We start from the raw sequence: 20,748 nt of genomic DNA, 5'->3' as shown, positions 1-20,748 counted from the left end.
GTCGACACTACAACATCTGCAGGGCACGTCAGATGTCGACGAGTGGAATTGTAACGCAAATGAGACCCATCTGCAGTCATCATGCCATCCTCTTCGAAGAATTATAACGACGCCTAAGAACTGACACCATTGGTTATCCGCTGGGAGCGAGAGGAAGAAGATATTAAGACAAAATACTTACGAACATGCACGTTCATTCCTGCAAAGCCATCCGACGGAGCCAGTGCGGTTGGCTGTCGTCCACCAGATCCCCAACACCGACGCCCCCTCTAGTGAAGGCAAACAGATCGGGCAAATCTTCCTTGTCTTCATCCTCGTCATCGGAAGCGAAAGTCAAATCCTGTTTCTGAAGAGCGACTTTCAAGATCTGGCGATCATGCTCCACTCGCGCTGCGATCTCTTGCAAACGGTAGTACACATCCTTGGTACCCTGCAGGTCCTGTGCGCGGACAATCGAGCGCACATCACACGGAGAAGTATACCAATTCGCGTCATACGTGGGCCCAAAGGACGGATTTGCACTGACATACGCGGGCACGCGCATATCCGAAGTGCTACTTCGCTTCCCGGAAGGCACTCCTCTCGCTCTCTGCTCTGCCTTCGTTTCTTCTGCCGGAGATGGCAGATATGTCACTTCTCGCTGAAAAGTTCCACTCTTCGGTGCACGAGGCCCACCGGTCACGGATGACAGCGGCGGAACTATAATTCGCGGATAGTTGCCAGAAGCACCACGGCGGGATGAACCAGCAGGACTGACAGGAGCCACGGAATGACTACTAAGCAGGGGCGATTCCCTCGGAGCCGCTCGGGCCGCAGACGCACGAGAAGGGTTCTTGCGAACAGCCTTTGCGGTCTCCGCAGTCTCCTCCGACCGATCTTCTCGGCGTCGTTTTCCTGCACATGGTCGTGCACCGCCAGTCAGGACCGCGGACCCAATATTGGTCCTGACGATATCCGGCAGGGGCCGGCCCTTGCTGGCCTCCCAAGCAGCCCGATGCCGAGCCAGGCCAGGTGAAGACAATCGCACATCGGCAGGATCCAGTTCCATGACAAGGTTGAACAACCACTGTGGGGTGGACGCAAACTCCTGCGCCCGAAAGGAGCACCTATATAAAGTTCCCGTAAGCTCACATCCTGTGCAACCCCAGCCGAACGAAAACTTCTCTCCCGCTGAGAGGTCTGCAACGAACACGACCCGACACGATAGGAGCCCAGTCTTCCTTCTCATACAAGAGTCACACGATAACCCTGGGGGCGCCGTGATTCCTGCGAGATGCGCCATCACAACGCGCCGAATACGTTTGGACGTTTTGTCAGCGGTCAGAGGCTTCAATGACTTCGGATTCCTCCAGTCCACAGTCGTACGGGCCGGTTGCAGACGACTCCACACATCGATATCGACCCGGACCGCCGTCCAGTCTTCATGCCAGATACAGCCATCAGTTCCCCATCCCGGCCGCGTCGGGTCCTTTTTCTGAGTGGCTTTCCACTTGGCCATTTGCGCATCCGTGCGCAGATATACGCGGCGCGCAAGGGCCAACTCAGAGGGGCTCACATCCAATGTTGCTGTTGATACAGCCTCGCGAGCACTCGCCTGGCCCGCCGCTACCGGCGATGGAACGACCACCATCTCGTCCTCCTCTTCTTCCTCTTCCTCCTCAGCATCCTCTTCCTCCTCAGCATCCTCTGTGCCTGCTCGGGTCATCAATGCTGCTCGGGCCGCGGCAGTTGCGGAAGTCGCAGATCGGGTACGTTCCGGCAGGACGCCTGGTAGATAACTGTAGCGGATAGACATCAATGTGAGTGGTAAACGTCAGTGTGACAGGACGTCTTGTAATTCACGAACCGACGTGGTCACATGTCGGCATGTCAGCCCTGCGTCCTGTTGGCACGGCAACGCATGTTGTGGGTGATTATCACGTGATCAGTCAAGTTTGTGGGGTTGGTGGGGGTGATTCTGACGGCGTAAAACTCTTCCGTACGCAGTACGCACACTCCTGTCGAAACGCCACCGCCACGGCGCCAGGTCTGGGTGAAGTATCTGTGGAAGCGTTCAGTCGGTTCAGAGGTGCGTATGCCGAGCTGGGGAGTTGTGGTGCACGATGTCAACGTGCGATCTCTGGGAATCGACACAGCAACAGGTCCGCAGATTAACACCAAAGATTTAATGCCGCTGCACGACAGAGGGTGCCAAATGCCCGTCCATCCACTGTGTGCGCCAATTGCATTTGGCACCCTCTGTCGCTCCGCCCGATTGATTAGATCCTTGGTGTTAATGTGGCGTCTTCTTCCGCTGGCAGTCCCGAGAATGACGTTGCTCGGCGCAGAAGGCGCAGTTCACTCTGTTGGAGCAGATGCTTCCTATATGTCCATATTTCTGGCAATTGTGGCATTGACGTATTCGAGCCGCACAGTCATATAGGACCGTGGTGAGAACCTCTGACAGAGTTCCAGTGTCAATGGCTTTGTTTGCGTGTTGCGGCGAGGTGAACTCGACGATCAGGGAGCCAGATTATTTGCCTACTGGAAGAACCAACCACGAGATGTGAGCGACCTCGATCACCCAACTTGGCGATGATCTGTATGACCGTGCTGCTCGTATCAGACAATGCCACAACTGCCAGAGGTATGGACACATGGGAAGATCTGCTCCAACAGAGCGAACCACGTCTTCTGCGCCAAGCAGCATCACTATTGGGACTGCTAGCGGAAGAAGATGCAATACTGACAGAACGAAAATGCGTCAATTGATGGGGCACAATGGATGATCGAAGCGATCCCCAGCCCAGTATGCATGGTGTCCAAATCGCGACCACGGCAAGCAGGTCCACTGAGACAGAAGGGCCCTGAGTGCGCTCTTAGGTTGAGGTCGTGAGGCGAGGCGAGGCGCAGCTGCACCTGCCCACTTCCTCTCTGCTCACGGCTCCAACGGCACCCAGGCGACCAGCCCCTCGGAGTTCTCAATAGAGTGGGTGATCATTATCAAATTGGGCGGTGCCGATGGCATTTCTCACAATCAATTAGATCGTGTGGTCGATACTGATTCCTTACAGGCTGCCGCCCATGTGGGTCTTTGGCGCCGGGCCCATCCATAACATACATACTTTAATCTACCTACTTTCATGGCAGTCGCTTTGTACTGTAATTTCTGCATAAGTATCTTCTTGTTTCTCCTGTCAGTCAAAATCGAAAATCCATTCTAGAGTGGAAGTAGTTTACACCGCGCCCATTGCCATGGTGTACTCTGCGAATACCAGGAATTCTTGCAAGCGTGGGCTTAGAAAGGTATCGATCCAGTCTCGTCGCCACTCATCTTTGTAAGAAGAGGTGTAGAGTGCTTTGCAATACTCCCGATAGTCTGGATACCATCCTGCTTGTGCCCAATCCACAATGGCGAGTATTCGAGCTGGCTTGTCAGAAGAGATGATGATGTTCCCTTGGTGGAGGTCGGCATGAGTAAATTTAATGTCTTCACTGTCCGGCAACAAAGACCTGTAGGGGTCGTTATAGTTCTTCAAGGTGGGGAGCCGTAATAGTGGTAAGAACGAAGACCAGTCATGGAAATCCTTGACTGATGGGAAGGGACCGGCGTCCGGGTAATATTGGAAAACATAATCCCTGAGTCGCTGATGATTCAGTGATCATGGAAGAATTCGATTAGATGCGCAGTTACATAATTTCCGTTTTGACTAGGGCGTACCAATATACTGATCGGAAGGATCTTGTTCAAGTCGGCGTAGACGGTTCACCATGTGGCATAACTGATCGCAGATCGAGCTTTTTGCCGGGCTATCGAGCTCATTCCAGCCATCCAGGAGCGTCTGTCCTCGAATAAGCCTCATATAGAGGAACACGAAGTTCTCCTCGTCGACTCTCCACCCAAAGATTTCGGGTACGGGAATCTCATCACCAAAAGTCCGTTTGAGCATCCGGAGACACTGCGCTTCTGCGATTGTGACATAACGGCCAAACTTGACAAAGACTCCAGAGTCTTCGAAGGTAATAGGCTGTGGCTGAGAGTTCATATGGATGTCTTTTGACAAGGCTCTCACTTGCGCTGGTGTCGGGAGGCTTTTGCCAGGCTCTTTGAAGTAGGACGAGTCTAAAAAGTCCATTTCTCGCATCGACTCGGGGATGCTTTCTATAATCGCAGGAAATTCTGGCATTATGGCTTGAGGGACTTCCCTAAGGGTTGCTGAAGCCTGAGGAATAAGATGCGTCTCGGCTGTGACTTCGACGCCCAACCGTCATGTGACATATCATTGCTCAGCGTTAGCAAAACGACTTCCTCCGACCCGTTGAGCATAAGATCTCGGGTCAAGCGATGTATGGCTGCAATCGTATAATCGCTTTACTTATATCAACGTAGAAGGATGGTGGTCCGGAAGCGCAGTTAGGAAGCCACCCTTTTGCAGGACTGACTCGTCTCACTGCTCAATCAGCGACTCGTCCCTGCAAATAATTTGCCCAGATGAGGGATTCAATTGCCTGGTTTTGATTGCATGGCTGACCTCAGTCGACCTACGGAGTATATTTAACCACCAAATAAGCTTTAAAGTTAAACTCTTCGGATAACTATACTCCGATGGCTACTACGCTGTAGTTTGTATTGCACTTTGTATAAATGGAGCTCGGGTTCATAGAAGTCTGACCGAAAAATGCAGGGATTTCAAACGAATGGCGGAATTGACTCATACATAAGATCAGAATCTCCCAACAAGATGAGTTTGAGTGCAAGGAACTCCCTTTGCCAATGTCGGAGATAGGCCATCACTTCCAGATTAGGAATAGTGCTGTATTTAACGTTGAATGCGTGGCGTACGATTTAGGTGAAAAAGCCTCCCGGCATGTAATTAAAGCACTGTCAATGCGCTTATTCGCGGGCCGTATACGCCAAGAATTCGATATAAAATACCCTAATCTATTTTTCAATCCAGAAGTGGAGACAAGCTAGTCTGTTTCCAGTAATGACAAAGTGTGGAAACGGCCGGATAAAACGTGTACCACAGTAGAAAAATTCGCACTTTAACTTTGAGATCACTTTGATGTCCATCCTCTTTATTGCTCCCTCAACCGCCTCAGTGGACAACAATGACCATCGAGGATCAGGTCACCAGTGTTCATCATGGTGCTGGGAGGGAAAATAGTGATATCAAAAATTTGGATTCGAAGTCAGTAGAAGGTCGCAACATTGATGAAGAGAAACACAGCAATGGCGAGACACGCCAATTGCCGAACTTGCAACGAAGGCTCAGAAGTCGACATTTACATATGATTGCAATGGGTAAGAATGCTATACCCCAATCCCGATACAATAATTCTCATTTCATGCAGGTGGTGCCATAGGAACAGGCCTTTTCATCGGCAGTGGATCAGCAATCCACACCGCAGGCCCTGTGGGCGCCTTAATCGCATTTGCATTCGTCGGATCGATTGTGTACTCGATCATGACAGCCTTGGGTGAGGTAGCCACCTACCTGCCGATTCCAGGAGCATTTGCTACATATGCGACTCGGCTAGTAGATCCCAGTCTCGGCTTCGCGATGGGCTGGATCTACTGGTTTTCATGGGCGTCGACATTCGCGCTCGAGTTGACAGCCACGGGGCTGATCATTCAGTACTGGGATGAGACGATCCCGATAGCGATCTTCATCGCTATTTTCTGGGTCGTCATTATCGTTTTGAACATGTTTCCCGTCAGCTGCTATGGCGAAGTCGAGTTCTGGCTATCGAGCGTCAAAATCATCACCGTGTGCGGGTTTATGATCTTCGCCATTTGTGTGAACGCAGGTGTTGGCAAGGAGGGATATCTTGGGTTCAGATACTGGGTTCATCCCGGTCCCTTCCACCCTTTTCTGATCGAGGATCCCAAGAAAGATGCCCTGGCCAAATTCATCGGATTTTGGGCGGTTCTGATTACAGCCGGCTTTTCTTACCAGGGTACTGAGCTTGTCGGTATTGCCGCAGGTGAAGCGGAGAATCCTAGCAAGACTGTGCCATCTGCGATTCGGAAGACGTTCTTCCGGATTGTCTTCTTCTTCGTGTTCACGATCTTCTTCGTTGGAATCGTCGTGCCATCTGACGACCCGCGCCTGGACTCCGATGCCACGAATGCGAACGCCTCGCCATTTGTCATCGCTGCGAACATCGCCGGTATTCACGCCCTACCCAGTATCATCAACGCGGTTCTCCTCACCGTGGTGATCTCAGCTGCAAACTCCAACGTGTACAGTGGCAGCCGCATCCTGGTCGGGTTAGCCCACGAGGGCTTCGCGCCTCGCTTCTTTTTGCGGACCACGAAACACGGCGTGCCGTATGCAAGTGTCGGTTTCACAGCGCTGTTCGGTCTGCTGGGCTTCCTCAATGTGTCGAACTCCGGAGCCACGGTTTTCAACTGGCTGATTCAGATCGCTGGCTTGGCTGGCTTCATTACCTGGGCTTCTCTCAACATGTGCCATCTGTCGTTTATGAGGGCCTTGAAAGCGCAGGGTATTTCCCGCGACTCTCTACCGTACAAGGCTACCTGGCAGCCTTTCTTTTCGTACTACGGCTTGTTTTTCAACATCCTGATCATCATTACTCAGGGCTTCACTGCTTTCATTCCGTCATTCAGCGTGACTGATTTCTTCATCAACTACCTCAGTCTCATGTTGTTCGCCGTGCTGTATATTGGCCACAAAGTCTTGTTCCGCACGAAGTTTGTGAAGCCTGTCGAGGCCGACATCGACCTCGGGCGATATGAAGATTGAGGCCACTGCTCAGGTGGAGCCTGTTCTTTCATTGTATATTTGGACATTTTTATGGGCGTTGCATATCTGGCTTTCGGATGGCCCTCAAATATCCTCCCAGCATTTGTGTGGTGAGGGTGGTCGCAAGTTGTACTGTGTACTATATGGCGTTTCTTTGATCTGTGTATATTTAGCATTTACCATGGAGCAATGGTGTATAAAATGGAGATTTTAAAATACAACATGAAATTTCCAGCGAGAATCGGATGTGGTTGTGATATGGGACATGTATGTATGTACTGTGTAAAATAAAAGTGAAGCTAAAAAAAAAGAGTGGTTGTCAGGCCAAATTGCCAAGTTCCCTGTAACAGGACGGTGTAATCTGGCGACGCCATCCCAGGGTGGAAATGTCTCTGCAGAATTGCTTCCCTCAAGGTTCATTTCCATTGCTTAGTGGCCTCCAGCGTCGTGGATTACTCGCACGAGTGAAAATGCCAACCCCAGGATTCGTACCAGGCACCAGTACGCTGCTGACTTGCGCCGAAGCAGGGTAATTGGCATGGCGGCCAACCTTCCACTAGGTTATCCATGACAGATTTAATTTATTCCTACTTTTGTTCAATAAATAGGAATAAAATTTAATTTTCCATAACAAATACTACTCTTCATTGTTGAATCAGAAATTGAACCTGCTAATGATCATACGATCGATTGTACACTGGATACCCCTTAGGCCAACACAACAACTCCTTCCCCTTCGCCCGACGTCCACACACCCCCGAACAACACTGCACATCCCAAGTACAAAACGCCAAATGCTCCCGACACTCGTGATATGGCCCTTTTTTCGTGAAACACCTGTATCCCCATCGCCCATAGTCGCATTGGTATCCCTTTGGACAATCTTGATGTTTGTCGCAGCCAAGAGAGCACCACCCCTCGTAACACCGGTACCCTGAGTCACAATCGCCATTCACTAAGCAGCTTTGTGTGGGAAGGGAGATGCTGTTGATCTCGATATCACTTTCGCTCAGACTCTTGCTTTCGCTTTCGGGTATGTTCTGGGCAATCGCAGCTTCGTCGTTGTCTGGAACTTGTCCGCTAGGTGTGTCCTTCTGGTTCTCTTTTGCATCGTGATGACCTTCCAGCGTCTGGCTATCTGCTTGCACGGGCTTGTCTTCGGCAGGACTGCTGGGAATACCCACTGAGATTTTGCTGTCCCGGCGTGCGAGGTGGGAAGATTCGTTGGGTTCCACGGTCGGTGAGATTGCAGGATCGAAAATGTCATGTTTGATCGTTGGTCTCGATTTCCATCGGTAGAGGTCATACCGAGTGTCTTTCGTTTGCTCGTCGGTGCTGATGCCCTTCACGACGAATAGCAGACAGATTAAAGCGAGGATAAAGGTAATAAACGCCCATAAAGGTCTGGAAGATAACCAGGCCTTTGGTCCTGCCATATCCGAGTTGTTTCGGTTGGGGAGTTGTGATGAGGAAGGATCGATTTTAGCTTTAGTGGAAGTTTGGAAGATACCTGATAGACGAAGTTGAGTGTATTTCACGGAAGGCGGAGATGGGATGTGGAAGAATACAAGTTCATCTATGGGATCGATATGTGGTTCACCAGGTTCCGATTCCCAATATGGTATCGGGATGATCGCTACTTCGAGATATTCAGTATCACTCTACATCTGATCAGGTTTAGGGCAATCAAAGGCACAAGCATAGAAGTTTCTATCTATTCCTCCCATCTGCTTGTACCTATAGACGAAATATCGTCAATCTCCATACTCCATGGACCTTAGAGATAGGAATTCACATACTACATGATCCCACGCATTGAATATGCTAGTAGTGAAATGATAAAATGATGAAATGTACAAGAACCTCAGAACTAAGATCTTATCAAAACAAAACAAATCAAGGAGACCCAATATGACTGTCATGAGGTACATAAGCCGGCACATGAACGACCTGCTCCAGAACGACGGCATAGAACTTCCCTTCTTCTGAGGTATCGTGGTAAGGACCAGCAGAGAGGACGGACCTGGAATGAATTAGTATATACATACACATACAAACAACTCCAATAACAAAGGACAAGAAGAAGACGAAGAAAAGAAGAACATACCACCCCTTATATTTCGGCTGATTAAACAACTCCGTAAAAACCCTCAAAACACGCAACGGCAACTCCAAGATAGACGGCAATTCAGGTCCATCCCCACAGATAGGCAGACCCAGCTTGTTCACAGGGAGGTAGACTGTTTCTGCCACATTGTGGGGATTGCGCGCCTCCTGGAAGATGAGCAGGCGGCGGGAAGTCTGTTGTGACTGCGCCGTTGGAGGTGGTCTGGTTGCACTTGCGCTCATGCTCATTGCGAGGGATTTCTGAGTGTGCAGGGAGCGGAGGAGGGTCTTGCGAAGATCCAGATCCGTGTTGGGATTTGGTTTTCGGGATCTTTGTGGTTGGTTCAGTTTGGATGGTTTTTTCCTTCCCCTGGTGTTGTGATGTTTTTTTCCTGCCTCTTTTTTACGTCCAATTTGAAATGGATGTTCAGAGATTGCACAGATTGTCTACACTTCGTTAGTTTCGTCTTCAGCTTTATATATGATTCAAAGGCACGTTCTTACTGTTGATGGTGGCGTGGGAACGCGACAGGCTCTGCTTATCGGGGATAATTAATATCCCGGGGAATCGCGGGGCAAAAAGGGGTTCAATTGGAAAGTTGTTAACGGTGAAGAGCAAGAAAGTTCTGTAGGCCTTGACAGACAATTCGTCATTGGAAGTGAGAGAGAAATACTGTGGGGAATGATGTTCCTTGTGACTACGGAGTATCTGCAGTAACAGTTTGACTCTTGTCGCAAACAGTTCACATGCTTAACGCGTGATTAGACCAATGAATATCCTGAATCACTTGAAGCCAAAGAAAGATAAAATTGGGTATCATGACGATGAATAAAAGAAAAAGAATAAAAAGAACGTCAATCTCACTCAAAAATCAAGCATCAAGCTCTCCATCCAGAACTCTGCGCGCCGCATCCAGCCTCCGCCGCAGCACACGCGCAGCCTTCAAATCCGGATCTGGCGAGGTAGTGATAGCCTGGAGATCCATGCACACATTACCCAGACTTCCAAAGAGCGCCTCCAGCATCTGCGTATCATCCTGGTTGATGCCTCCGAGACTAGGGGTACTGGAAGCGGCGCGCACCGTCGAGACAAGGGACGAAACGAGGGAGTTTGGCGTTGCAGACCCGGCTGTAGAGGATGAGCGACCAGTTTGCTTTTGAGGAGAATGGCTGGCGTGCACCGTAGTCTCGCCTTCATCATACTGAGGCCCCCGGGGTGTTTCACTACGATCAGTCTCCTCGATCTCGACTTCCTGAATTGGGCTTGGTTGGTGGCTGTGGGCAATGGTAAGGGAATGTGAGTGTGAGTTTGAATGGCCGTGAGCATGTCCATGACGCAACTCTGTCCAGGAATTAGTGTCGTGATCTCCAAGGGGTCCAAGGGGAGTGGATGACGGGGACGAACCATGATTGAACCGTCGGTCCCAGTACATAACGCTGTCGACATCGTCCTCGTCATCGGGTCGCTCGCCTTCGGTAGCAGTTGCGAAGGTTGCAACGGTCGAGACGGACATGTTGCTGTTATTACGCGAGTGTCGCGCGGTGTATGTGGGCCGGGTGGTCTCGACTGATCTGGCGGAGCCGTTGCTCACGCGCCGAAGTTGCTGAGTGTAATTTCCTAATGCGCTGTGCAGGATAAAGTGCTCGTAGTCGAATGCATCTTCGCGCATCTCGTGGGGCGTCGCGTCCGTGTGCCGGGGCATTTTCGGAAAGGCATCCATATCGTTGTCGAGATCGTCGTCGAGCGGTTCTCGGAGAATCTCGTCCAGGGCCTCGCGGTCGATGTCCTCATCGTAATCACCTTCTTCGGCATCTTCGTACATGCTCTCGGAGACCGATTGGGTGTCGTCATAGCCATCGGGTTCATTGCGCTGCCAATCGTCGACGTGCTTGGATATGTTGCCGGCTGCATATTCGTCTCTTTCTCGTCGTCCTTCCTCCGACATATCGCGAGTGTTTTCAGAACTGGTATCACGCCGGGCGTTGGAGCCACGGCTGCTGCGGCCATCTCTGAGCTCCAGCGCATTCGCATACCAGTGGTCGGCGGCTGTCAAGGGGCTGGGCGTCCGCAGGCTTTGCAAGCTGCGTCGGCGAAGATTATCCTCCTGGGTCTTCACCTTGAGAGAAGATATCTTGATATGGAGACCTTTCATCTGATATTGTAGATCACGCACCTGCAGCTGTGACTGCGCACGGCTGGGCGGACCATACGAGCTGTAGACTGGGCTGAACCCCTCTGGGCTAGATTTAGAGCCTTCTTCCGAAGAAGCGCCCAAGCCATGTGGCGAGTCCGACGAACTGTCTTCGGTGGAAACAGGGGATTGTGCCGCCTGAGCCTCTTGCTCCTCGTCATGTACCTGAATGGGTGGCTGAAATGGTGGCTTGGGAGAGGATATGGACGCTCGGTGTGTTAGATACGCCCTCGTAGGCTCGTAATGGAAGGATCGATCGTCGGTATGGAGACTGGAAGAAGTGCTCGCACCCATCGCACTGACGGAGCGGTTCATGCGTTTAGGATCACTCGGGTAGTTGGACTCGGAGGGAACGTTAGTCTCCGAATGTACTCTTGAATGGCGATTATTTGTCGTATCTTGCGCCGCAATGAGCGATTGCCGTCGAAGCGAGGAGCTCTTAGGATCCGTGCGTGAGATAGACCGATACAGTCCGCCGACAGGCTGATGCCTGCCCATTGATTGAACAGAGCTGGAATTCGAGAACGAGGGCGAGGGTGAGGCCGTAGCGCGCGTGGTCGTTGATCGAGCTCGAGTGAGATTGCCTTCCATAAGCTGGGACGAAACACGTTAGTTATTTATCTCCAAGCTGACAATCGCGCAAGACATCTCCACCTACATTCAGTCGTTTCTTCGCATTTTCCAAAATCCGCTCCGCCTCGCTGCTGAGGATCGCCGAGGAAAACTCCTCACCGGGCCCCTTGCCCTCTGCAGCTGCAGACGCCACGGCGCTGCTAGTGGGAACCGAGGGACCACCTGCAGCTTCAACGACCGCTGAAGCTTGCGCTCTGACGACCTCGGGATGGACTGGGGATTCGTCGCGTCCGTTATGTGGCTCATCCACCTCCCTCGAAGCGGAGGCGCGTCTGCTTCCAGCACTGATCGTGGAGTTGGAGCTACTCCACCTAGCACTGTCCCTATTCTGTTCGTCACGTAGCAACGGCGAGCTCGCCAGGTCCTGCCGGGAGTCGGAATCGCCAAATCCCTCCAACCGAGCAGGGGATTGCTCCTCGCCGATGTCCGAGAGTCGGCGACTAGCGGCCACGTCGTGTGGCGTCCAGGCATGGCGAGAAAAATTTTTCTTATGTCGGTTGGATGTCCCAGTGACGGGGGCATTGGGATCAGAGCGAGAGTTGATATGCGATAGGTATTGGGGTGGGGAGGGAGTTTGGGATTGGCGGTCGCCTTCGTATGGCAGGATCATGTCTGGATCTGTTAGTGTGAGTGAGGGCATGGTTGTCTCTCTCTCTGGCGCTCAGGCCCTGGGGGGCCTGGGTGGACTTTTTGCAGGATGGGTCGAAGGAGGGTGGAAGAGGGAAGAAGAGTCGCGACGGGTTGGGTCGCCTTAGTTTAGTCTACCCTGGACTCCCCTTAAGGCAGATTACGCCGTTACGGGCTTTAGCGTGGGCCCTGGTCGTGATCATTGCCTTATTGGGATTTGTAGTTGTGAAGATATTCCCAGCTAATTTCAAAGGAAATTGGCAGAGTGAAACAATTTAGGCTTCGAGCTACTGTACAGTTGTCAATAGTCGTAGTTTAAGTGCATTTGGCAGATGCTAGGATCTCAGCTGGAGGTAATTAGCGTATTAGCGTTTATTTACCTCGTTTACAATAAGATTAATCCATGTTTCTCCCTTTGATTGGTATTGTTTGTGCCAATCACCGCTCAAGCAGTATATGGACTACGCGGCCCGTCGTGAACTGTTCCTGAGCAGGATTGTCCCAAGGAGAAGACACCAAGGTTAGTCAATGCAAGACAGTACCTAATAGGCATAAGGCAACCTGGAATAGCCTGGCGTTCTTCTATTGTATGCTGTAATGTGTATGCGCATAGATCCATCCTCGATCGAGGCAATGGACGAACCCCTGAGATCGGCCTCGAACCAGTCCCACCTGTGGAGAATCTAATTTCGGAAACATGTTGAAAGATAAAGGTATGCTTTTGAATGTATACAACATAATTACACATGCTATCCCAAACGCTCATGTCTAGATCTTTGAAAGCAACAATTTAGCACCACTGGCAGTCGGGCTGGGCTTCTTCTTTCCATCCTTCTCCTCGCCCGACGCAGAGGCCTGCTCCAGCGCCTTCTTGTTCTTCTTCAGAGTCTTGAGCAGCTCACTCTTCTTCTCAAAGTCCTCCGATTCGGCCAATGCGACAATCACGAAGGGGTTGGCCCCCGTCGCCCAGTCCATGACCTCATCCTGGATCTGCTCGTACAGCACATTGTGGAAGTCCAACGCCGGCTCCACCTTCTCAACGCTCTTCGTGGCCGGGTTGAACCGTCCGCCTTGTACAAGCGACTTGAGAAGACGTCCCGCATGTGCGGTGTTCCGGGCTTCGGTCTGCGACTTGGCAGCCTCGGCGACAGCTGCGAGAGCTGCAGTCTTGTCACCGTCGGCTTCGAACAGCACCTCGGAGAGGAATTGGCAGCCAAAAGTGGTCTCCAGGAGGGTGGAGGCGCGGGCAGCGATGAACTCAAGCAGTGTCGGCGACGCAGCCTTGACGAGTTCCAGGCGGCGCATGGCCGGCTCCTTCTTGGAGGTCTCCTTGCGGATCTCGCGGACTTCCTCGAGAACCTTCTGGTCCACCTCGGGTAGGAGCCACTTGACGCGCTCACCGGCAAAGGGGTATAGGACGGCAATACGGGCAGTCAAGTCATTGACTTGGGCAATGAGTTCGTCATTTCGGGCATCTTCGCTTTCATTCTGGTTTAGGAGCTCGGGGAAGAAGGACTTGGCACTCAGTTTCGTATCGTCAATAACCTCGTATGCGGCAAGGATGACCTGGTGGGCGTTGAGATCGCCAGCCATGACCTTGACAGTGTCGCGGTAGAATCGTAGAAGCAGTTTGCGGTCTTTAGCGTTAGAGTATGCAAAGGTCAGGCACATCAAACGGGAGCCAGAACTGGTGAAAGCCAAGTTCTTGACGAGATCACCCTCTTCGTCGCCCTTGAGCAGCTCGATAAACTCGTTCGCTTCATTGCTACCGGGTTTGGTGTTAAGGAAATATTGCAACATGGCATCGTGGAGCATGGTGAACGCAGTGCTCTTCTTCTGCACCAGCTGGTTGATCAGCTCGCGCAAGTAGTTCATGATAGGCCCACGCTTTTCGGGGTGAGCTTCGATGATCTTGGAAAGGTCTGAGGTGGTCTCGTTCTCATCCTGGAAAATGATGAACTCCGGGCCATACCACTCGCGAAGGAGTCTGTCCTTCTGTGCCCTGGTCGCCACCGTGCGGTAGATATCGTCGAGAATCCAAGAACCCTCAGGGTGACGAATGAGACGTCTGACATGGCCGTAGAATTCCGGAATAATCAAATCACGGGTCTCGTCATCACCGTGGACAATCAGCTTTCCGACCAGGAACTTGGCATATCGGCTCTGCGCCAGCTCCTTGTAAGTGCCCTTCAGCTCGTGCGCAATCAGCTTGCGCTGCTCCAGGTTTCCATACTTCAGAGCAGTTTGAATAACGCGCACCGAGTCGTGCTTGAACACAAAGTCACGGACCCGATTGGTGATGATCTCGAACAGCTCCTTGACGAGCTTCTTTCTCTGCTCCAAAGGCACATGGGACTTGCGGCGCAACTGCTCCCACAACTTCTTGGAGCGGGCAACGGTGTCAGCATTGGGTTTCGCGGCCTTGCGCTCCTGCTGGAGCGCTTTCTGCTTGATGTGGGATTCGCGAGAGTTGTCTGGAAAAGCAAAAGCGATTAGTTGGGGGCCGTGTCAACGAGCTAGACCGAAACTTACTGTTGTTATGGGTCTTCAGAGCCTCTGTCTGATCTCCCAGAGCCTGTCTCTTTCCGGTCGTAGCAGAGGACTTGTCTGATTGGGGCTTGACTTCCTCCTCGCTCACATCCTCCATCTCGGCATCTTCATCTGAAAGGGCATCAAGCGCATCAATGTCTTCGTCCGACACATCGTCAATGTCAAAGTCATCGTCGTCCGAGGACTCTTCCTTCTGAACCTTCTTCGAGGGCTTCGTGTCGCTCTTGCTGGATTTTGAGTCTTTCTTGGAGTCTTTCTTAGAAGAGCTTGACTTCTTCACGGGCGCGGCGGATTTCGACTTCTTCGATGCGGAGACTTCCTTCGTCTTGCTTCGCTTGCCATTGCGCTCCTCGCTGCCGTCAACGGGACGTTTTAGTCCAGCCATGATAGAATATTGGATATGTGGGCTGTAGGGTATCTCTGATTGAAACGAGTAACAAAACTGGGGTCTTTGCGAGCGGAGACTGCTCGATGTCCTGGTGGATAATTTTTTTTGACCGCTGGCGGAGGAAGTTTTTTTGCCGGTGGTTTGCACCGTTTGCACCGATAAGAATGATAGACGTGGGACTCGGCGTACTTAGGAGGCTCCGAATTTCAGGAGCAAAGCGCCAAAATACATATTACATTCATACATGTAGTTCTTATTCTTGCATATGCTAGAAAGTAGAAACTAGTATGTGAAGTTCCAAGGTTTCTTTCTTATCATGAAAGACTCTCAAGGTTGGACTTTGTGTGATGCCATCTTTGAGCACAGATGGCCCGAGTCGCAACATTGTTGAATTGATGTACAAAATGCCAATAAGCAACACGAGCCCAAACTGACTCTCGCAAGACAATGTGATAGCCGGTATCATCGACAAGTCCATAATATGTTACATCTGAAAGCGAGTGTACGATGCAGCATTCAAACAAACCCAAAACGCCAAAGAACCCCAACTAGACCGCAAGTTACAACGCATTATCCATATCTCATCAATCATCACTTCATGTCTCATCAGTGGATGCAGAAGGAGGCGCCTTGATAGACCCCAACTCTGCCCCGGCACCACTATGGCCGCGCTTCCGGCCGGGCATATGGAAGCCGAATGACGAGTTCGAAGATTTGGTCCCCAATGGTCGCGGGTCGCCATTGGAGTCACCAAACCTGGATAGGAACCCTTTCTTCTTAGGCTTTGTTTCGTCATTCAGGCCGACCTCTTCGAATGCTTCTTCCTCTTCCATGGTATCAGATTTGGTGAAACTAGTGGAGCAAGTGCCCGAGGGTGTTAATCGAGAGAACCGGGAGTCAAGGGAGGACCGAGAGGGCCCAGCATCGGGATGCTGAACGGGTGAACGAGCGGAGATATCCTATTGCAGGTTCCATGTCAGATAGGTTCGTGCAGATCGGTTGCGATATGTGCATACAAACGATCGGCGATAAGAATCGAAGGACTCTCGCGAGATCGAGAACGGCTCGTTCTCATCGACCAGGTTCCGGTGGTTAACAGATTTGTTGGAGCCCGGGTACCGACGCCAGAAACTTGGTCTCTCTGGGGGAGAAGGCTATCGCCATCATTAGCAGGCCGTTCGCGCTTATCCTTCTTCCGTGTCACATGGCGCATACCGGTAGATAGACTCCGCTATCGTTGACCACTGTGTATAGACTTAGATTAGCCTGCATTCTAGGTTTTGCGTCGCACAGCAGTCAAAAACGGGAGCAATCAGCAATCGACCATACCACTCAATTTGTACTCGGTGGGTTCTTCCTGACTACTGCGGATCGATATGGGCGCCGGGCGGTGGGTTGGAGAAAGATAGTTCTCATCGAATGCAGCGGGGTCCGCAGCATTGGGATGGGGCTTTCGAGCGAGGAAATTGCGAAATGGAGCCATGTTGAGGTTGTTGAGGTGAGAGAGTTTGTCAAATCTGGAGAGGGTGGGTATCTCCAGACTACGGAGTAAGGGCTACAATACAGAATGGAGGGGAAACGGAAGTGGCCCCGATCGACCAGTCAGTGGCATCGATTCCTGAACCGACGTCATCTACAAAATTTGGCTACTATGTACTGTGAAAGCAGAAATTGAATGTCAAAGTAACGAAAACAGCCAATAAGAAAAGAGATCGAATACTTCGTACGCAGTTACATACACAGTACCTGTCTCCCGTTTTTTATTTTCGGTTTGCCCTGAGTCCCTGACCCAGTCCCTGAACCTCGGATCACATGCCATACGCTGTACACTATCACAGCACATAACTACATGTACGAGAGTTATGCATCACGGGAAAATACAAGACACATTAGAAACTCGAATGGATCACTACAGAGTATGAAAACTGTAAATCGATAAAAAGCGAAGAGCCCCTCCTCTAACACCCATGAACACCATTATGAAGAGAGAGAAACCACCCCTTCCTGTTCGCTTCATGAAATATTTGACTTGCAGCAAACTCCGGTATAAAACCCAGCAGGGCCCATTTGGGGGCTACTGGAGGCTTGGACTGGGTTGTTGCACGCATCTCGCCATACCAAGGGTCTAACAAAGACAAAAGCGTAAATGACGACTCAAGAAATGTTGACGTCTCCTTTTTTTGGGGTTTTCCTGTTTTCTTCCACCGTCTCGGCTTGGCTTTCTGTGAGCTGCTGTGCGCTGCTGTGGGAACTAAGTGGCGTTGTTCGGCTCAAGAAGACTGGCACTGTGATGGCAATCCAGAGAGCGCGAGTCGGAGGGGTCGAAAACGGCATTTTTGCGCTCTTCGATAAAGTATGCTATAAGAAACAGAAAGGTTAGCCAACAGAACTGGGATACGTGCACATCGTAATGGGAGATGAGGTAACGTACGGGTCAGTTGAATCATATCGAACCAACGGATAGCATGTTCGTCACTGCCATCAACTGCCTTCAAGATGCCATTGTCTGGACGGAAAGTGGCCTTGGGAGGGATGTGGCGCATTCGAAGTAGCATCTCTAGGATGTTGGCAAAGCGGTCCGACTGGTTGAAGTAGTAAGGAGGTCGCTTGTCAAGAGGCCACTAGATGGTGTGTTAGTATGCGATATACGGAAGACGAGAGAGACTTCGGACGACTTACACGTTGGGAAAAGTTTTCATTGTCCCATGAGCGGAACAGCCAGCAGGTGCGCTCGACGCAGTTCAGCAAGATGATTGCCACAATGAAAGTATCGAACCAGCCACATTTCTGGCGCTGGAGCAGTCGACGTTCCAGGTCATTGATGACGGCCTTGCTTAGGTGCGAAGCACGCTTCTCCATGGCAGCGCGCAGCTGACTGCAGAGAAGGCCGTATGACTCTGGGTCGGTGACCTCCTCGATGGGCAAGCGGCCCTCATCCGACGGCTGGGAAAGGGGGTGCAACGAGTTCGGGGGTAGAGTGGGATTGTAGTAGGTTTTCCAGGTGAGCTCTGTATCAACCAGGATATGGGTAGCAACCCACAGCTCCAGCACACGTTCCAGCAGAGGGTCCTATATCAATGTTAGTAAAGGTTACCGAGACCGAGGAATGAGTAACGTACATTTTTCTCTTGGTTGATTTCCGCTGCGAGCAACAAGGTGGGCTTCATAAAGGTTGAGGTCTCGCGCTCATAGAAATAAGAGGCGTTCTTCTTGATGTATTGCTCCAGTTTGCTTGGGATGTCATCGGAGTCCGCATCCAGGAGATAGACTTCTTGCGATGGACCAGAGAACTGATCATCACCGAGAGCTTGGAGCTGGGGGTCCAGTGCAGAGACTGAAGCGCGGTGACCCTGGAGTCCGGCGAAAGTCATGAAAGAGTTGCTCTCCTCGAAATGAGTGACTTCGATGCGACCAGAGTAATGTTCAAATTTGATCTGGTTTTTGATACTGTTGGTATCATGATAGGCAAGAGTGGAGTTGAGATCTAAAACGAAAGTCAGTCTAATGTGGTAAACAAAAGGAGAAACAACTTACTAGCATTGTAAAGTTCAAACTCGTCAGAAAGGCGGGTGCGCAAGCACGGGTGTTTCCACAGTCGAGCACTTTCCACGCTAGCGCAGGTCGTGCAAGGGGTATCTCCGGAGCACTATCGGACTTTGTTAGTGCAGTTCACTTCCTCGATTTGTCGATACATACAGGTTTCTTCAACATGCGGCAACGAAGACATGCGCCCTTCTTCCGCACATCTTGAACTTCCCGGCGTCGCTCTGCAGTGAAGCGTCCTCGCACCTTAGGCTTCATGGGCTTAGTTGAGTTGCCAAATTCATTCACAAACCCCTTTGCCTGAGTGTTCGGGTTCATCGCAATCGGACGGGGGTACGAAGCAGCACGTTGAGTGGCAGCAGTCAAGGACGGGTCATGTTCATGCAAGCTGTCAAAAAGAAGCTGCTCGTGTGTAGAGAGCTGCTGGTTCCATTGGTTCATCTTCATGTCGCCGTCACCGTCCATCGGCACCCCGTGAGGGACCATCTCATTAGCGGAGGCCGCGATCAGCGACAGTTGCGACTGGCGAGCATTCGAGGTCGAGTCGGGCGACATCGCCGCATCGCCAAGAGGTGGCGACATGGATGCAGGAACCTGTGCGTTGGATGATTGTGGCGTTCCTGCGAATGTTAGTGAGCTAAGGCGCGCAGCGATGAGCGAGAAAAAACATACCCTCAGCGTTTGCTGTACCTTCCACCTTTCCATCCGGTCCCTGCGATTGTCCCTGGAAGCCTTCCGCTTCAAGCGCAGGGTCGACGATGACTGTTTTACCACCGGCTGTCACGGACTGGGTGTAGCCGGGTGCACGCTTGGTCACGTCCGAGGCACCCACTTGTCGCGAGGCTTCTGCCAGTACATTGAGACCATCGAAATTTTGCCTGTTAGGCACTCCACCCTCGGTGGATTTACCCTTGTTTCCAGCCGCGTCCTTGGTTGAATCAGTCTCAGGGAAGTCGGGGAGTTCATGGAGTCGCATCAAGACGCGTTGGCGATCGCGGAGGGGGATTGCCTGGCATTTCTTCACCAGATGATTGGTGAGACTGTCGATACGACCCTTCGGGAAGACTTCACCACAGGCTTTGCATGTGTGTTGGTAGCGATTACTCGCGTCTTCCAGCTTAGGTCCTCGGTGGAAGAACTCGAGGATGAGTTGGTTCGGTTTGCGACCCATTGTGGATGATTAGGACGTGTTTTGTTGACGTTTTTGGCGTGTCGGTGGAACTGCAGAGACCGCAAGCAGACTTTTGAAGCAACCAGAGTGTCGCGAGTCCAAGAACGGCAGTGAGCCCCGCTAAAAGGATATCAATGTGTGTATGGCGCTATATAGACGCGATGGAACTGGATGCGATGTGGGGTGGGATGGGTGGAAGTGAAAAATTCGCGCGCACAGTCGCTAGGGACGGCGAGTCCCAGCTTTGAACCTAGGACAGGATCCAAAGGCCTCGGACTAGACACTCAAAGACGCGAGCACAAACGAATATCGAGATGATAGAAACGATGATCGGGCAAAACGCAGGGCAGTAGAGGGCGGTCTGAGAGTTGCAAGGGAGGAACACGCGATGGATGCTTCACCGCACGAAAGGCGGTGATGTAGACAAGGCGGTAGGGAAAAGGCGGTGATGGAAAAAGGATTATCTCGAATGAAGTAGCAACTGAAGATACGAGATGAGATAGGGATCGTTGTTACGGAATGGGGGTTGATGAAGGGAGGAAGTGAGTCCTGGAGGGAAGAGGAATTCTTAGTCACTTTGTGCCACTGTCACTTGCCTCTCTCTCTCTTGAGTCTCCTATCAGCTTCTCCTTGTTTCTGCATGGAACTCTTCGTACTCTATGGATTTATGCAGCTGGATATTCTAACTTATTTTATTTCTTAACTTATTCAATACTCAAGACACTTTGGCAGCAAATTCAACTGAGTCCCAGCATGCTTTCTCTCGATGAGTCGTCACAAGATCACTCG

General features: G+C 51.3%; 9 protein-coding genes across 9 annotated transcripts; 1 reads left to right on the top strand and 8 right to left on the bottom strand.

Moving 5' to 3' along the window:
- Positions 1-193: 193 nt before the first annotated feature.
- Positions 194-1,795, bottom strand: N7515_005093 (uncharacterized protein; the record flags this gene model as incomplete). The annotated part of the gene is made up of 1 exon (XM_056665837.1): positions 194-1,795. The coding sequence occupies one exon, from the start codon at positions 1,793-1,795 to the stop codon at positions 194-196; it is 1,602 nt and encodes a 533-aa protein (XP_056522787.1).
- A 1,420-nt stretch (positions 1,796-3,215) lies between these two features.
- N7515_005092 (phosphotransferase enzyme family protein) lies at positions 3,216-4,166 on the bottom strand (the record flags this gene model as incomplete). Its single annotated transcript, XM_056665836.1, has 2 exons — positions 3,216-3,618; positions 3,709-4,166. The coding sequence occupies 2 exons, from the start codon at positions 4,164-4,166 to the stop codon at positions 3,216-3,218; spliced, it is 861 nt and encodes a 286-aa protein (XP_056522786.1).
- Positions 4,167-5,091: 925 nt separating this feature from the next.
- On the top strand, positions 5,092-6,749 carry N7515_005091 (uncharacterized protein; the record flags this gene model as incomplete). Its single annotated transcript, XM_056665835.1, has 2 exons — positions 5,092-5,284; positions 5,335-6,749. The coding sequence occupies 2 exons, from the start codon at positions 5,092-5,094 to the stop codon at positions 6,747-6,749; spliced, it is 1,608 nt and encodes a 535-aa protein (XP_056522785.1).
- A 955-nt stretch (positions 6,750-7,704) lies between these two features.
- N7515_005090 (uncharacterized protein) lies at positions 7,705-8,185 on the bottom strand (the record flags this gene model as incomplete). The annotated part of the gene is given in 2 exon segments (XM_056665834.1): positions 7,705-7,733; positions 7,753-8,185. 2 exon segments carry the CDS (start codon positions 8,183-8,185, stop codon positions 7,705-7,707), a joined length of 462 nt encoding a protein of 153 aa, XP_056522784.1.
- Positions 8,186-8,645: 460 nt separating this feature from the next.
- Positions 8,646-9,104, bottom strand: N7515_005089 (uncharacterized protein; the record flags this gene model as incomplete). Its single annotated transcript, XM_056665833.1, has 2 exons — positions 8,646-8,772; positions 8,857-9,104. The coding sequence occupies 2 exons, from the start codon at positions 9,102-9,104 to the stop codon at positions 8,646-8,648; spliced, it is 375 nt and encodes a 124-aa protein (XP_056522783.1).
- Positions 9,105-9,727: 623 nt separating this feature from the next.
- Positions 9,728-12,320, bottom strand: N7515_005088 (uncharacterized protein; the record flags this gene model as incomplete). Its single annotated transcript, XM_056665832.1, has 2 exons — positions 9,728-11,641; positions 11,706-12,320. 2 exons carry the CDS (start codon positions 12,318-12,320, stop codon positions 9,728-9,730), a joined length of 2,529 nt encoding a protein of 842 aa, XP_056522782.1.
- Positions 12,321-13,075: 755 nt separating this feature from the next.
- N7515_005087 (uncharacterized protein) lies at positions 13,076-15,242 on the bottom strand (the record flags this gene model as incomplete). The annotated part of the gene is made up of 2 exons (XM_056665831.1): positions 13,076-14,781; positions 14,840-15,242. The coding sequence occupies 2 exons, from the start codon at positions 15,240-15,242 to the stop codon at positions 13,076-13,078; spliced, it is 2,109 nt and encodes a 702-aa protein (XP_056522781.1).
- Positions 15,243-15,841: 599 nt separating this feature from the next.
- N7515_005086 (uncharacterized protein) lies at positions 15,842-16,728 on the bottom strand (the record flags this gene model as incomplete). Its single annotated transcript, XM_056665830.1, has 4 exons — positions 15,842-16,204; positions 16,262-16,399; positions 16,461-16,489; positions 16,575-16,728. The coding sequence occupies 4 exons, from the start codon at positions 16,726-16,728 to the stop codon at positions 15,842-15,844; spliced, it is 684 nt and encodes a 227-aa protein (XP_056522780.1).
- Positions 16,729-17,496: 768 nt separating this feature from the next.
- N7515_005085 (uncharacterized protein) lies at positions 17,497-19,959 on the bottom strand (the record flags this gene model as incomplete). The annotated part of the gene is made up of 7 exons (XM_056665829.1): positions 17,497-17,603; positions 17,677-17,866; positions 17,925-18,314; positions 18,365-18,729; positions 18,780-18,891; positions 18,942-19,408; positions 19,461-19,959. 7 exons carry the CDS (start codon positions 19,957-19,959, stop codon positions 17,497-17,499), a joined length of 2,130 nt encoding a protein of 709 aa, XP_056522779.1.
- Between the last annotated feature and the right edge of the window lie 789 nt (positions 19,960-20,748).

Source organism: Penicillium bovifimosum (assembly GCF_028826915.1).
Source record: "Penicillium bovifimosum strain IBT 22155 chromosome Unknown utg000004l_segment0_segment0, whole genome shotgun sequence".
Classification (NCBI taxonomy): domain Eukaryota; kingdom Fungi; phylum Ascomycota; class Eurotiomycetes; order Eurotiales; family Aspergillaceae; genus Penicillium; species Penicillium bovifimosum.
Note: the sequence above shows the minus strand (reverse complement) of the source record. Positions and strands in the feature narration are given on the sequence as shown.